This window comes from Cottoperca gobio, chromosome 3, assembly GCF_900634415.1.
Source record: "Cottoperca gobio chromosome 3, fCotGob3.1, whole genome shotgun sequence".
NCBI classification, from domain to species: Eukaryota; Metazoa; Chordata; class Actinopteri; order Perciformes; family Bovichtidae; genus Cottoperca; species Cottoperca gobio.
The window spans coordinates 14,479,783-14,492,284 of NC_041357.1; the positions used below are offsets into that span (position 1 = coordinate 14,479,783).

Genomic DNA, 12,502 nt, shown 5'->3' on the forward strand with positions numbered 1-12,502 from the left:
AGCCTTGAGGCTGAAGTGGCACATGCGGCATAGAGAAACTAGCTGTGGGGTAGGGTACACATTTGACGAGGACTTAAAACTAAGTGATGTTGCTTCTAACTTCCTATCACCGTGTAGAAAGGTGTGGCACTTTTGGGATTTCTGATGAAGTAAGCTGTTCCACATTGAGTTCAATTATTTTTTAGTACACTTTTTTTTTATTACTTCTAGTAATGCATGGCTACGCTTTGGTATTGGACATGCTAGTGTAAAAAACAATCTGAACTCCCACAATGTGGATGGACATCATTTGAAAACTTGGCCAGGATTTCCAACAGATACATGAAAGTAACTCTCACCTATGATTCCACTATCCTTGCTCCCCAGGGTGGAGGTGGGGCTTTGAGAAGGAGGCCCAGGGCTGCTCCTGTTGATTGGTCCAGGGGCAGGGCTGGAGAGTGTTCCACTGGGGCTAGTCCTGGAGCTGCAGTGTGGTGAAGGAAAAGGTAAAGGATGGCCTCCAGCACTGGTGCTCAGGGTGGAAGAGGGGCTCTCGGAACAGGGGGAGGCAGTGCTGCAGGTGAGAGTGGAGCTGGGACTCCCCCCCTGGGCAGAGGTATCACACTGACAAAAGGAGAGCAGAAAGATATTGATACATGATCATGCAGGTTAAAGTGACATAATGTTAATATGTGTGGAGAATCACAGGGAAAGACCTAACCTGATCAAAAGCAAAGACACATACCTAAGTGATATTCTTCTATTATAAAGGTTTAGTGAATGAACAGTCAGTTGCCAGCCTTTTTAACAGTACTCCACTCTGCATGACAGTGTTTGCCTTCATGCACGCTGTGTGACTGAGTATATTTGTGTGCACACAGATGGGAAACGAACAGATAATTCCAGTTATTTTCATCCTGGCTGTCATTTTCCCAGTTTTTCATATTGACAGCTGTGTTGAAAACTAAATCACTCTCTGTAGACATTTATAATTTACTGTAAAAGTCACTCTGCACACATTCTGCTGTTCCACACAGGCCTGATTTCACAAAGATGAAATAAAATGGGAACATTTTTAACAGGTGACAGGATGTATTTTATGAAAATGAAAAATCAGATGAACACAGCATCAGACTGCCCGAATGAGGATACTAGTTAAAAGTACACATCTAAGACTGCAATATATTCAAGTTTCAGGAAATTACATTGGACGTGCTTTGCCTTTTGGATTAAGCAGTGTCAGTGTGTGTCCTTTTTGGATATCTACTTGGAGCAACTGCATGTAAAGCTCTACAGTAAAGCAAAATACAAAGTGATTTTGAACACAATAATTCATCATGATGGAAAAACTACAAAATTAGAACCAGGTGTTTAAATGATGGGTAATCATGGCTCCATCTCAGCTGTACCACATCTACTGATAAGAGCCTTTTAAGTCTGCTTTCCAATTATATTTTTATGAAGTGTATTATGTTAAATTGTGTGTTGTTTCTCATTATATTGTTTATAAAGGAGGAAAACATCTATCTTTTACATATATGTTACATATATTGTAATGTATAGTATTTATCCTTGTCTCTTAAAGACTTCTTCACTGGTCTTTAAGAATATTTTACATCACGGCTGACATTTGCATGTAATAATGTATGTGACCTTTTACCAATAAAGACAGCAGTAAATGAGCCATGTGAAATGCTCTGAAAAGATTTTTTTTAATTTCGAGCATCTTTAACCATTTTTGTTAATAAAAGGACAGGTTTTGTAAGAACAGTCTTTTTTATATTCCTTATCCTTGTAGTTTAATCAAATGTATTTCAGGTCTCCTCATTACTGATGCAATATTTCTGCAACACAGAGACTATAGGGAGACAAGGCAGCAGAGTTGAAACAGCTCACTGTTATTCCCTTTATACCAGAGCCTCATCTATCTTAGCCAGGACAACCCACATTCCTCATATGAGCCTCGCTATCTCTGTGAAACTGACTGAATCTGGAGCTCAGGTGGTGGAATGAGGCTGAGAAAATGGGCCAAGGCTGAGCAAAGCAAAGGCATACGGATGGAGGGATGGAGAGGCATAAGCGCATACAATAACACACATACATAGGGGTTAAAGTGATAGGGCAGAGAGTAAAGAAATGGAGCCCTGCGGACGTTTAACAACACATATAATAATGTTCCAAAAACAAAAAATGATATATATATATATATATTATTTTCCAAAGGGGATTTGAATGGTCAAATCACACACAGTATTCAACACAATGTTTGCTTGCACTCAACTAAATTTAAAATCAACTAATCAAAGTATAAAATATAAAGTAAGATCCTGATTGCAACGTGAGGGCTAAAAAAATCGCCTTCTTATAAGACATAACAGCAAAGGGGCCAATGACTCAATATGCTGCCCAACCTTCTTTTCCCTCCTGTCCTCCATAGGAGAGCTAGCAGTGCCAGGCGTTGCTTCTCCCAATAAGAAGCATAGTCTGGTCATCAGTTCCTGGGTAGAAAGGGAGGAGCCCAGCTGGTGCTCCACGTGGAGGTCTGTAAAACATACACAATCAGGACACACGGATTAACAAGCAAATGGAAACAAGGCAGGCCAGAGGAGACCGTCATCCAACTGACGCTCTGGGTTTATCTCAGCTCGCTCGTGAGGTTCCCTCCCAGCAGCAGCGCTAGTGAACAGCGAGAAAAGTATACATCCACAGGTCAGCACAGCCCCAGCTGTCCTGATTATGAATGCACAGACAGTGGCTTTCCAGTCCCCCTGGTTGAGGCAGCAGCAAGAGGTTGTGTGAGGTTGTGAGGTTGCCTGTGCACACGCCTGCCAGGTGCTCTCGGTTAAGAGACGGGTTGTGAATTTCAATGAGCTTGGTGTCGACTCTCCAGAGCAGAAAGAAGGAGTGCCTTGGCTCTGGCTTCTCTGTTGCTCATGGAGAGCTGACACAGACCATGTACTGCATTCATTTATCACTGTTTAAGGCTCCCTGATGCTTTGACCTCCAACCCCTACTCTTAGGTTCTTGTCACCTCTGCAGAGTAAGGCTTTAACCATTTTCACATCTCTATGCTTTAACCAGCTGGGCAATACAGTCCTCCGTTCTCACACCTCACCTATGTACCGCTATCAGCTGAGTAACATGCATATTGAGCAGGCATATAAACAGGATGACAGGACATCACGGATTACAGGAACAGCTCACTCCTCCTCACAAACATCTTTGCGTTTAGACATCACATTCATTTCGCACTCCCTCCACTGATTCTTAATCATTCTGTCTTGCTGGCTCGCTCCCTTCGTTTAAAAAGGTACTGCATCAGATCTCTCTTACATTCAACCCAAGTGTTTTCAAAGCCTTGAGAGGATCAAGGTCAATTTTGAGAGGCAAGCTTGATAATTTTTGTTCCATGAAGCGCCCAAGTTCTAGCCTTTGTCAATACTCTTTTCACTTCACAGCTAGAAAAGCTGCTGAAGACTTTGGTAGGAAGGGTGGATGTGTATTTCAGAGTGGGGGAGGAGAGAAAACTTTGCATTTAGTCAGCAGAGCACTGAGATCCAATCTGGAGTAACATGAGGACACACTGAACGTCCAGTACTATTCATCAAACCACCCAGCAGTTGCCATTGGAAACGGGAAGCTGAGAGGTGCCTGGCAACCGGGATGGAAGATGCCTCATAAAATCTGTTCAGCCTAAGGGTAACCCTCTGGTCAAAAACATAAAGAAAGCTGGCTGAGATGTGGGTATTTACACCATTATTGCTTCAATCTAACCCTAACTGTATAAGCAGTCTGCAGAGAAGTCAGGACCAAACTGTGATAAAACAAATCCACCCTCAATAAAACACTGAGGATTACATCTGAAACCAAAAACTTAATGCAAAGCCTTTTAGGTGTCATTAAAACACAACTCTTACTTCTCAACATTCACTCACCTCCACCCCATTGATTCTCATTCAGCTTCCCTGATCAATACCTGCAAAAAGCCCCTGTCATGATGCTAAACACACTCCCACACGCTCCCGTTCTCACCTCTGTGGTCTGTCCTGCCACGGCACGAGGCAAAGACAAGAGGTTCTCTCGCGTTGGAAGAGCCATCCACATACTCCAGCTTCCTTACCCGTCCTTTGGCCACAGCGAAGAGGGAGAAGGGAGAGGGAGAGGGAGGGAGAGCAGGCAGGGTGGGAGAGAGGGAGGGATTGAGGGTGGAGATAAGGACGGATATGAAAGAAAGTGAGAGAGAGAGAGAGAGAGAGAGAGAGAGAGAGAGAGAGAGAGAGAGAGAGTCAGAGAGAGAGAGAGAGAGAGAGAGAGAGAGAGAGAGAGAGAGAGAGAGAGAGAGATTAAGCCTCCCCAGATGAGATCTGTGGTGCAGAATTTGAATTGTGTCCCAGGAGTATAAAGCCGTATGTACAGAGTGCGAGCCATGATGCATGCAAACAGTACAATATTCACTGTACCGTGGGCGTTTATCTATAATATATTAACACAGCTAATGTGTGCGTGCATGTTTGTGTGATGGCAGGGACAGTGGTGCACTCATATTGACGTGTGTGGGTGTGTCTCAACTTATGCAACAATATCTGAGGGTTCTTGGAAGCGCAGATTCTTTAGGACTGGAGATCATTCAAAAGGATGAGGAAGGTTAGCGAACACTGAAATGTACTGAATTTTAGACTCAAGGTTATGCAGTGTTTGAATCTCGCATGTGGACAGACTCGGAAACATTGTTTAACATACAGTTTTTGATTTTGCATGAGCACAAAAGACACAAAGGCCATGACAGTGTATGTTTTTACTTGCTGTAATTTGTCCTCGTCATGTTCGTTCAGTGTACGGGGGAAAAACGCATGCAATGAAATGTAACAGCACCTTTTTCAGACTGGCTGAACTTGCTGCAGGACACTGCCACCTTGTGCTTCTTTGAACGTGAGGCACCCAAAGTAAACATGGAGTTTGTTTTCTTTTCATCCAACAATTAAAATGATTTAAAAAAATGTCACAGAACCTATTTTAGGTAATTACATTTGAAAATATAATAATATTATTAATTGTATTCCCATCACCGTACACATACTATATTTGTTTATTAGTTAGAGCTTGTTTAAACAATGGATAACATATTTGGGATTTGGGGTTTTAATTTAATGAATAACAAAATAGTTATGTTCCCATGGATCAGAAATGTGTTATTTTAATTAAGTAATTAAATATTCATGAAGCAGTATGCACATCGTAGAATAAGCCTCGTCTTCACATCTGTCTATATGCGTTACATAAATGCACACTATATATGGGACTATATCTCTGTACATTGCATATTCTTTTATACTCCGTACTGTGAACCTTTGCACATCCTTGGACAATTTTGCTCACTTATGCACAAACTACCACTTTTAAAACTGCACAGCTCTTTCATTTCAATTCACACTTTTATTGTAATCTTCTTCTATTCTATATTTATGTTTCTTGATTTTTGTATTTGCTTTTATTTTTTTCTCCTACTGTGTTTATGTTATGCACCAATACACCAAAGCGAATTCCTTTTATGTGGCAATAAACCAGATTCTATATTTGACCCTTTTTATTAAATGTAGAAGTAGCTATAAATGAAATCAGAAATGTCTTCTTCCACTGAATCGTTCTTTATTTTTGATTACTGTTATTTCACTTGGATATTTAACCTTAACTGAAAAGAATGATGTATGTGTAGAGCTACTATACATTTTTAGACGGTTGGCCAACTCACAACTATCTGTGTAATGTAAAAGTATCACGACACACTTGCATGGATTCATCTACTTTACTATAAATGTGCTGCATATGGCATTATGTTATGTTATTTTGTCAAAAGAGATGTCTTTAATTGTGACTCTATGGTATATCTTATTCTGTGTAGACCCAAACTAATATATCTCCAAATTGACCTACCTAATTGGGGTTTCTGCCTCAAGTTATCTTGTTCAATCATTTACTGAATACATGTGACAATCTGTCACATGTATTCAGCCCCTGGGGGTAGAGTCTGTATGCTCTTTGCATTTGTAACATGTATGGAACAGCTGAATGCACAGAAGCTCTCTGCTAATCAAGGCAAACCCTTGAAAGCATTTTTCTATTTTTGCAGCTATTCCATGATGCACGGCTTCTTGCTATTCTCAGTTGCCCGTGCTTTTTTATTGGTTGTTACCAGTTCAATTTAACCCACCTGGGAACTTGATGCACGACTGGGAGGGAACTATGTCGGCCTGACGAGGGAGAAGAGGAGAGGAGGGTAGAGAGATGGACGCCCCCTTGGTTAGTCTCCTCACTTTTACCCTGCTTTCAGTGTAGCCACTGTCATGGTCCTGGCAGTGTGTGGCCCGCCCGCGACCACCCCTCTGCAAGGTGCTGTGAGTGTACCCCTCACTACCTATATGGAAAAGATGGGCGTATGTAAAAAAGAAATTATAACATGATTAAAAATATATAGGACAGTTGTTGCAGTTAAAGAAGCATCATTTAGAAAGCTTCAGCACAGTTAAAAAGATTGAACATATCGCAGAGAGAGCAGTTTAAAATATGTCTCGTATAGGTCGCAACAGTGCGAACATGTCTTCTCTTTAAAGCATGTTGTTGAATGAGGTAATGGAAAGTTGGCCATGCCAGAACATCTTTATAAATTAATGGGATCACACTCAATAAAGAGGCTACACTTATTATATTTTAATTCAATATTTAAACCATTTTCATGTCCACTGTTATTGCAGTTATTGAGCCCCATCCTGTGTCTTCCAATAAACATTACGCATGAGGACTCACAAAGCCAGGTGATTACCGAGGCCTTATTGCCACATATATTGGTTATACCAGATTGCAGTAGTTTTCCCTGTGGAATGATTAAGTCATTCTCTTTCTCTTGAGTGTGTTGTTGCTGTTATTACTATGAGCAAAACAAGAACTCAGAGGTTCACCCCCTAATATTAACAATTCACATGATACGCTGTTGCATAATTACTAAGAGTGTAGAAGGATCATAGCCTTGAAACCTTTCATGATACGCTTTTGAGCAGAAGTGATATCTCTCGGCAAATGATCAGAGCCATCCCAATGTACTGTAAACATACTATATCATTTTTAATGAGACTGACACAGTTCTCTATCTTTCTCTCAGTTCTTGGTACCCAGAGCAGTGCATTATCAAATATTAATGGGCAACATGGTTGCTCTAATACTGAGCTCTACTTATGTTCATCTATCTCCACTGCGCAGTCTGAAATCTCCTCTGAACTGCAGCAAGTTGAAAAGTTCTCCCTGTGAAAACATTTTAGCTTCACATTTAACAGATAAATGTTGACCTTTAAGTTCACACTTTACTGACAATACTCCAAAATGTTTAGTTTAGTTACAGCAAATACAACACATTCATTGCAAGCACACATATGTGTCTTATAAATTTCTAGCACACTCACAAATTCTTGTGAAATTGTTTTTTAGTAGGTCAGGATGTTTGCCTAACCCACTCTAACTTCTCCTGACACAGTTTAAATGCAAGCAGTGGGACACTGTGTGAAGGACAGAACACGCTGATGAATTAGGCTAATTGAAATGGCTTTACTTAAATCACCCAAGAGAAGAGAACCTGCGTATTGCCATCAAATAATGCAAGACATAGTGTGTACAACATTAGATAAATCTCCTCACATTGTGATCAGGGACAAAAAAGCATACTCTATATGGTAAAAATCTGTGATAAAATATCACCTTTATTGAGCTGATATGCCAGTTTTGTTACACAGGGTAGTTTCAGTGGTTTTGGTCTTACCTTGATGTCTGTGGTTCTTTTTCTCTCCTCGTTTTCCTCCGCCCTCTCTCCTGTTTCCAAACACTGCTCTGAACATAGCTGGGCTGCTGCTTCACTGTCTACTTCCTATGGAAGATTAAACAAAATGTAAATTTGAATTAGGAAACATTATTTCATGCACCCTTACCCTCACTGTTAGCTCTTAATTCAACAGCTGAAGAAGAAGCCTGTTTAATTGGAGAATTTTGAGATGATCTAACTATTTAGTCTTTAATGATGAGCAATTTCTTTCAATTAATCACCAGCATGCATACTGTAAGGATGGTCACATAACATAATATGTCATACAAATTAAGCCTCAATTTACCTACTTTTAAGTCTTCTTTGATGCCTGCATGTCTTCACATAAATCCACAGGAGGCTGACGGAAGAACATATAAACTCGCGGAGTCCAATTATGAAGTGCTGCACCACCTCAGTCAAATCACAGCTTTGTTGGAAGAAGTCCGGAGCGCGCGTCGTGCACGTGCGTGTTTGCCTAGTGTTCCACATCTGATGTATCCGTTATGATTTAAGGTTTTAATTTAGTCCGTTTCGTTTTTTTTTTACTTAGGCCTACAGTATATTTTTCATTTGCTTTACATTATTTATAGCCTACTACTTTGCTGCTGATAACACCACAACAAATAATGATCATATTAAAAATAATAATAATAATAATAATAATAATAATAATAATAATAATAATAATAATAATAATAATAATAATAATAATAATAATAATAATGAAGAAGAAGAAGAAGAAGAAGAAGAAGAAGAAGAAGAAGAAGAAGAAGAAGAAGAAGAAGAAGAAGAAGAAAAGCAACAAGATACTTACATAGTTAAACAATGGTAAGATCCTAATAAAACTTTCCATAACATTGTCTGGAATTGATTGTGGCATATTTAATATTCCGACATCAAACAAAGATTTTAAAAAGGCTATACATATTCTGCAGCGTCTGTGTAGGCTACTGAGGGGTATCTCCATTAACTTTCCATTGTTAGAGGAGCAACACCATTGTTAGAACAAATAAACTACAGACTATAACGTTGTTTGTACCGAAGCCCAAACAAGTATACAAAACCAACACATTTACATTGTTTTACATGGGGAATTAATCTGTTGAGAGGACATTAAGTAAACATTAACCCTGCGCATTTGGTAAATTACGGTTAAAAAAAGAGTAACTTCCAACTGTAAACACCAGGGGGAAACATGTGAATTGAAGTTCCCTCTTCGTCCTCCAGGGGCGACAATGAGCGATACCGGTAACCTATTTAATCTGGAGGCTCCGGCTCTCTCGGTCCTTTCACCGACTCGCTGTGTTCACACCAGACGTCCAGAAAAAGAGAAGTCATGTCCAATAAATATAATGCAACACAACCGCAATGGTTTGATCATCTGGACCAACAGAGTCTGTTGTAAGTATATTAAGTCTCGCACTGTTGAGGGAAACCCATGTAGCGTTCAAAGTTTTAGTTTTAAAATCTGAATCTGCAGACACGTGTAAATTAGCTGGTGCCATTTTGTATCCCCGTCTGATGTAATTTAACAAAACAACGGTAGTCCAACAAACTTACATTAGCTAAATAGGTAACCTTACAGGATGCCCAACTAATGTCTACATCAGAATTGTACGTAGTTTTCGGGTATGAGGAACACATTTCGAAAGTCATACAAAATTTAGCACAGCACCGGAAACGCCTCGTTGCTAACATGCCCTCATTTGTGCTAGCTAACGTTAATGCTAACTTTACTTTTGTAGCTACTACTAAATGTCTTAATCTCGGTTTCGGGGGGTTAAATGAGAAATGTTACGTAATATTTTAATACTAAATGGTTTGTATTGTTTCAAGTGGTTGCGTGTGTTTGCACCTTCGGTTATAACTTAATGTAGTTTTAAATGTATTAGAACTCCGCTTAATAACAATATAAGCTAAAACATGGCTAAATTTATCGTTAACATATTATTTATCAGTTATGGCTAGTTTTTCAGAAACTATTTACCACACTTACGTTAGTCCTATACGATGTTACGGCAGCGAAACGTTGTTAATGTGCTACATATTTAGTTCAAAGCTGACAATGAAATGTTACTATCGGTTTGTTCTACATCTGCTAAAATATTTTCTGGATCGTTTTGTTTTTTTTGCCAATCTTACTATAAATATAATGCGGTTATGTTAAAGTGTTTATTCGAGGAACCTAATGAAGTGCAGTGACGTGAATGAAAGGCTTTTATATAGGCAATACTAGCAAATGTCTCCGTGTGCACTTTCTTCCCTAGGGGATCAGATGCCATTTGGCAGACACCTGTATGAGGAAGATGTCTGAGCTTCTGCAGTCTCCCAGGGATGACTGCTGTTGCAAACTACAATCTGAGTAAATGAGTCCTGACAGAGGAGCTCCAATGAGAGGATACTTGCCATCTGCATCAAGTCATGGGAAAATGTATGTAAATATGCATTTGTTTTATGTGTGGCATGCATAGGTCAAAATGTTCTCGTGATCAAGCTGCATCTTTGACAGCCTGGGCTCTCTGGTGTGAGATAACCTGGGTTTTAATATTTCAGATGCAATATTAAATGTCCCTGCGCTTTCTGCTCGCCTCTTTCATGGCGTCTCGGATTGAATCGGGGAGGACAAATCAAATACTGATATTAACTTGTAGCTCCTGTTAATCACCTCAACTATTTGTGCATATACTGCAGACACAAGGAGCCTGAATGTAATGTTTTCTCCCTTTTCCAGTCTCAAGGTTTAAGCTTTGGGAGATGAAACTGATGTTGCAGCCGCTGTAACTCAATTGAGATTTCAGTCTTCGTCCAAATCGATACTTTGCAGGTAAGCACTTGTAATGTTGTCTTTTTAGTTGAGGTATACCTCAATATGCATCCACTGATAGACCTGAGGCACGTTTCTTTGGCTTCTAGGTTTGCATAGAGATGCTAAACTAAACCATCCTTGTACTTTTTGACTGCTACCTTCAATAGCAGCACAGATTGAATTGAGGAAAACATTTGAGCTGGTTGGGCATGGTCTAAAGTAAGATTCACATGTGGATGCCCGTGTACTGTTCTTGCATTGAAGAGTTTGATGTGCTGATTCTATAAATGTCTGGTCACTACATTGTTATCAAGTTTGCACTGTTAACATTCAATGTTATGTATAGCAGTCATTTTGCCAATTACTCGGTGTCTTATTGATGTCTGAAGGCACAACTTGTGCGATGACTGACATTTGTTCGCTGGGTTGCATCTTTCTTAATGTTTTTCATTTTCTTGCAGGTATTGAGCAAGACTCTAAACACCGGATGGAGATCACACCAGGGGAACATTTGTCATGATGCTAAACAAATGTGGACTTTAATGTTTCTATTTGTCTTTAGTTAGTCTGAATACATCCAGGCCGTATGAATCAGTTGGCTGTACATGAAATGTGACAATTGTTTCTAAATAAAGATTCAACTACACCTGAAACATTTGTGAATTTAAGTTATTTTTTTATAATGCATGTTGCATGATGTAGAAACCATGTAATTTATACATTAGATTACACTTACTCCTTCATAACTACTGCCAGACTTAAATGCTGTACTATTTCCTGACTCAGGAATACTGATTGACTTGAATTCAATATTTAAATGTTTTATATAGTACCTAGTAATTTGCTGAAAAAGCAATTTGTCAAATTGAGGATTTATCTAAAATCTGCAATGGATGGTTTTAAAATTTAATAGTGCTGATGTTCTTGGTCCAGATGTTCAACCTGGTGCTGCTGTTGTACAAAGTAAGCCTTTTCTATTGAAACATTTATTGCATTAGTTGAATGTGAAACAATTTAAAATTACAGTGAAGACAAGTATGGTTCAGGGAGACTGTCTTCAAGACATGTAGAAAATTTAACACTTAAAATAACATTCAAGTCTAAAAAAACTCAGCACAATTTAGTGGTGAGAACTATTACCCGTCACATTCTTCCACTCAACCTCAAAATTAAACCTTACACCATATATATATATATATACACTTATCTTGAAACATTTTTTTTAATTGTTAACCAGAGATCATATATGCTTCTTTTGCTTCGTAAAATGCTGTCATGTGACTAATGGATAGAACTAATTTAAATAATGGTGGCTGTTACCTCAACGGTGTGCTTGAGCTCTGAAACCTCAATCAGTTTCTAAATGCCAATACTCCACCTTTGCTTGACCTCAACATCCAGTGTGTTTTGAGATCTGATTTAAGAATATCAGGAGATAACTTCAAGGTCCAACCCAGAACTGGTCTCCATCAAATGAACATGTGGTGTATCGGCCTTGGGAGGGTCAAACTATTCGTCAGTCTTTTCATCGCCTTGGTAATGTCGGTATTCTGGTTTGAGCTCCCAGGTATTCTTGTGTGTTCCCTTCACATTGTAGACGCCAATATCACGCAAGATTTCCTTCAAGTAAATCTGGGAGAAGAAAAAGCCCAAATATGAGAAAAGGTGAATATAATGCTCTCATTCTGTGAATTAAAGCTATAAGAACTGCATATAATCAACACTTCTTTAGATACCTGATTTGAAATACTGTAGGCAACCGTTTTTAACAAATGTATCTTCTTATTATCCAACTATGGACTATGGTGAAACAGCAAAACTGGCATATTTACAGTAGTTGTACTCAGATATAGAGAACAAATATTGATCTG

General features: G+C 39.1%; 2 protein-coding genes, 1 long non-coding RNA gene and 2 other non-coding genes across 6 annotated transcripts in view; 3 read left to right on the top strand and 2 right to left on the bottom strand.

Moving 5' to 3' along the window:
• Nucleotides 1-4,141, bottom strand: part of LOC115025556 (protein TANC1-like) — a 32,050-nt gene extending 27,909 nt beyond the window's left edge. The window contains 3 exon segments of the mRNA XM_029457908.1: nucleotides 339-603; nucleotides 2,391-2,521; nucleotides 4,012-4,141. Coding sequence (XP_029313768.1) covers nucleotides 339-603; nucleotides 2,391-2,471 — 346 coding nt within the window. The 5' untranslated portion in view covers nucleotides 2,472-2,521; nucleotides 4,012-4,141.
• Nucleotides 4,142-9,077: 4,936 nt separating this feature from the next.
• Nucleotides 9,078-11,284, top strand: LOC115006197 (uncharacterized). Its single transcript, XR_003832039.1, has 4 exons — nucleotides 9,078-9,226; nucleotides 10,093-10,256; nucleotides 10,557-10,649; nucleotides 11,093-11,284. It is a non-coding gene; the product is annotated as an uncharacterized LOC115006197 (long non-coding RNA).
• On the top strand, nucleotides 10,320-10,453 carry LOC115006532 (small nucleolar RNA SNORA31). Its single transcript, XR_003832081.1, has one exon. It is a non-coding gene; the product is annotated as a small nucleolar RNA SNORA31 (small nucleolar RNA).
• On the top strand, nucleotides 10,695-10,827 carry LOC115006531 (small nucleolar RNA SNORA31). Its single transcript, XR_003832080.1, has one exon. It is a non-coding gene; the product is annotated as a small nucleolar RNA SNORA31 (small nucleolar RNA).
• A 317-nt stretch (nucleotides 11,285-11,601) lies between the features above and the next one.
• LOC115006187 (general transcription factor IIF subunit 2-like) overlaps nucleotides 11,602-12,502 on the bottom strand; it is an 8,197-nt gene continuing 7,296 nt past the window's right edge. For both annotated transcript variants that reach the window (XM_029428299.1, XM_029428291.1), the window contains one exon: nucleotides 11,602-12,263. In XM_029428299.1, the coding sequence (XP_029284159.1) occupies nucleotides 12,141-12,263 (123 nt within the window). In that variant the 3' untranslated portion in view covers nucleotides 11,602-12,140. The remainder of the gene's footprint in view (nucleotides 12,264-12,502) is intronic.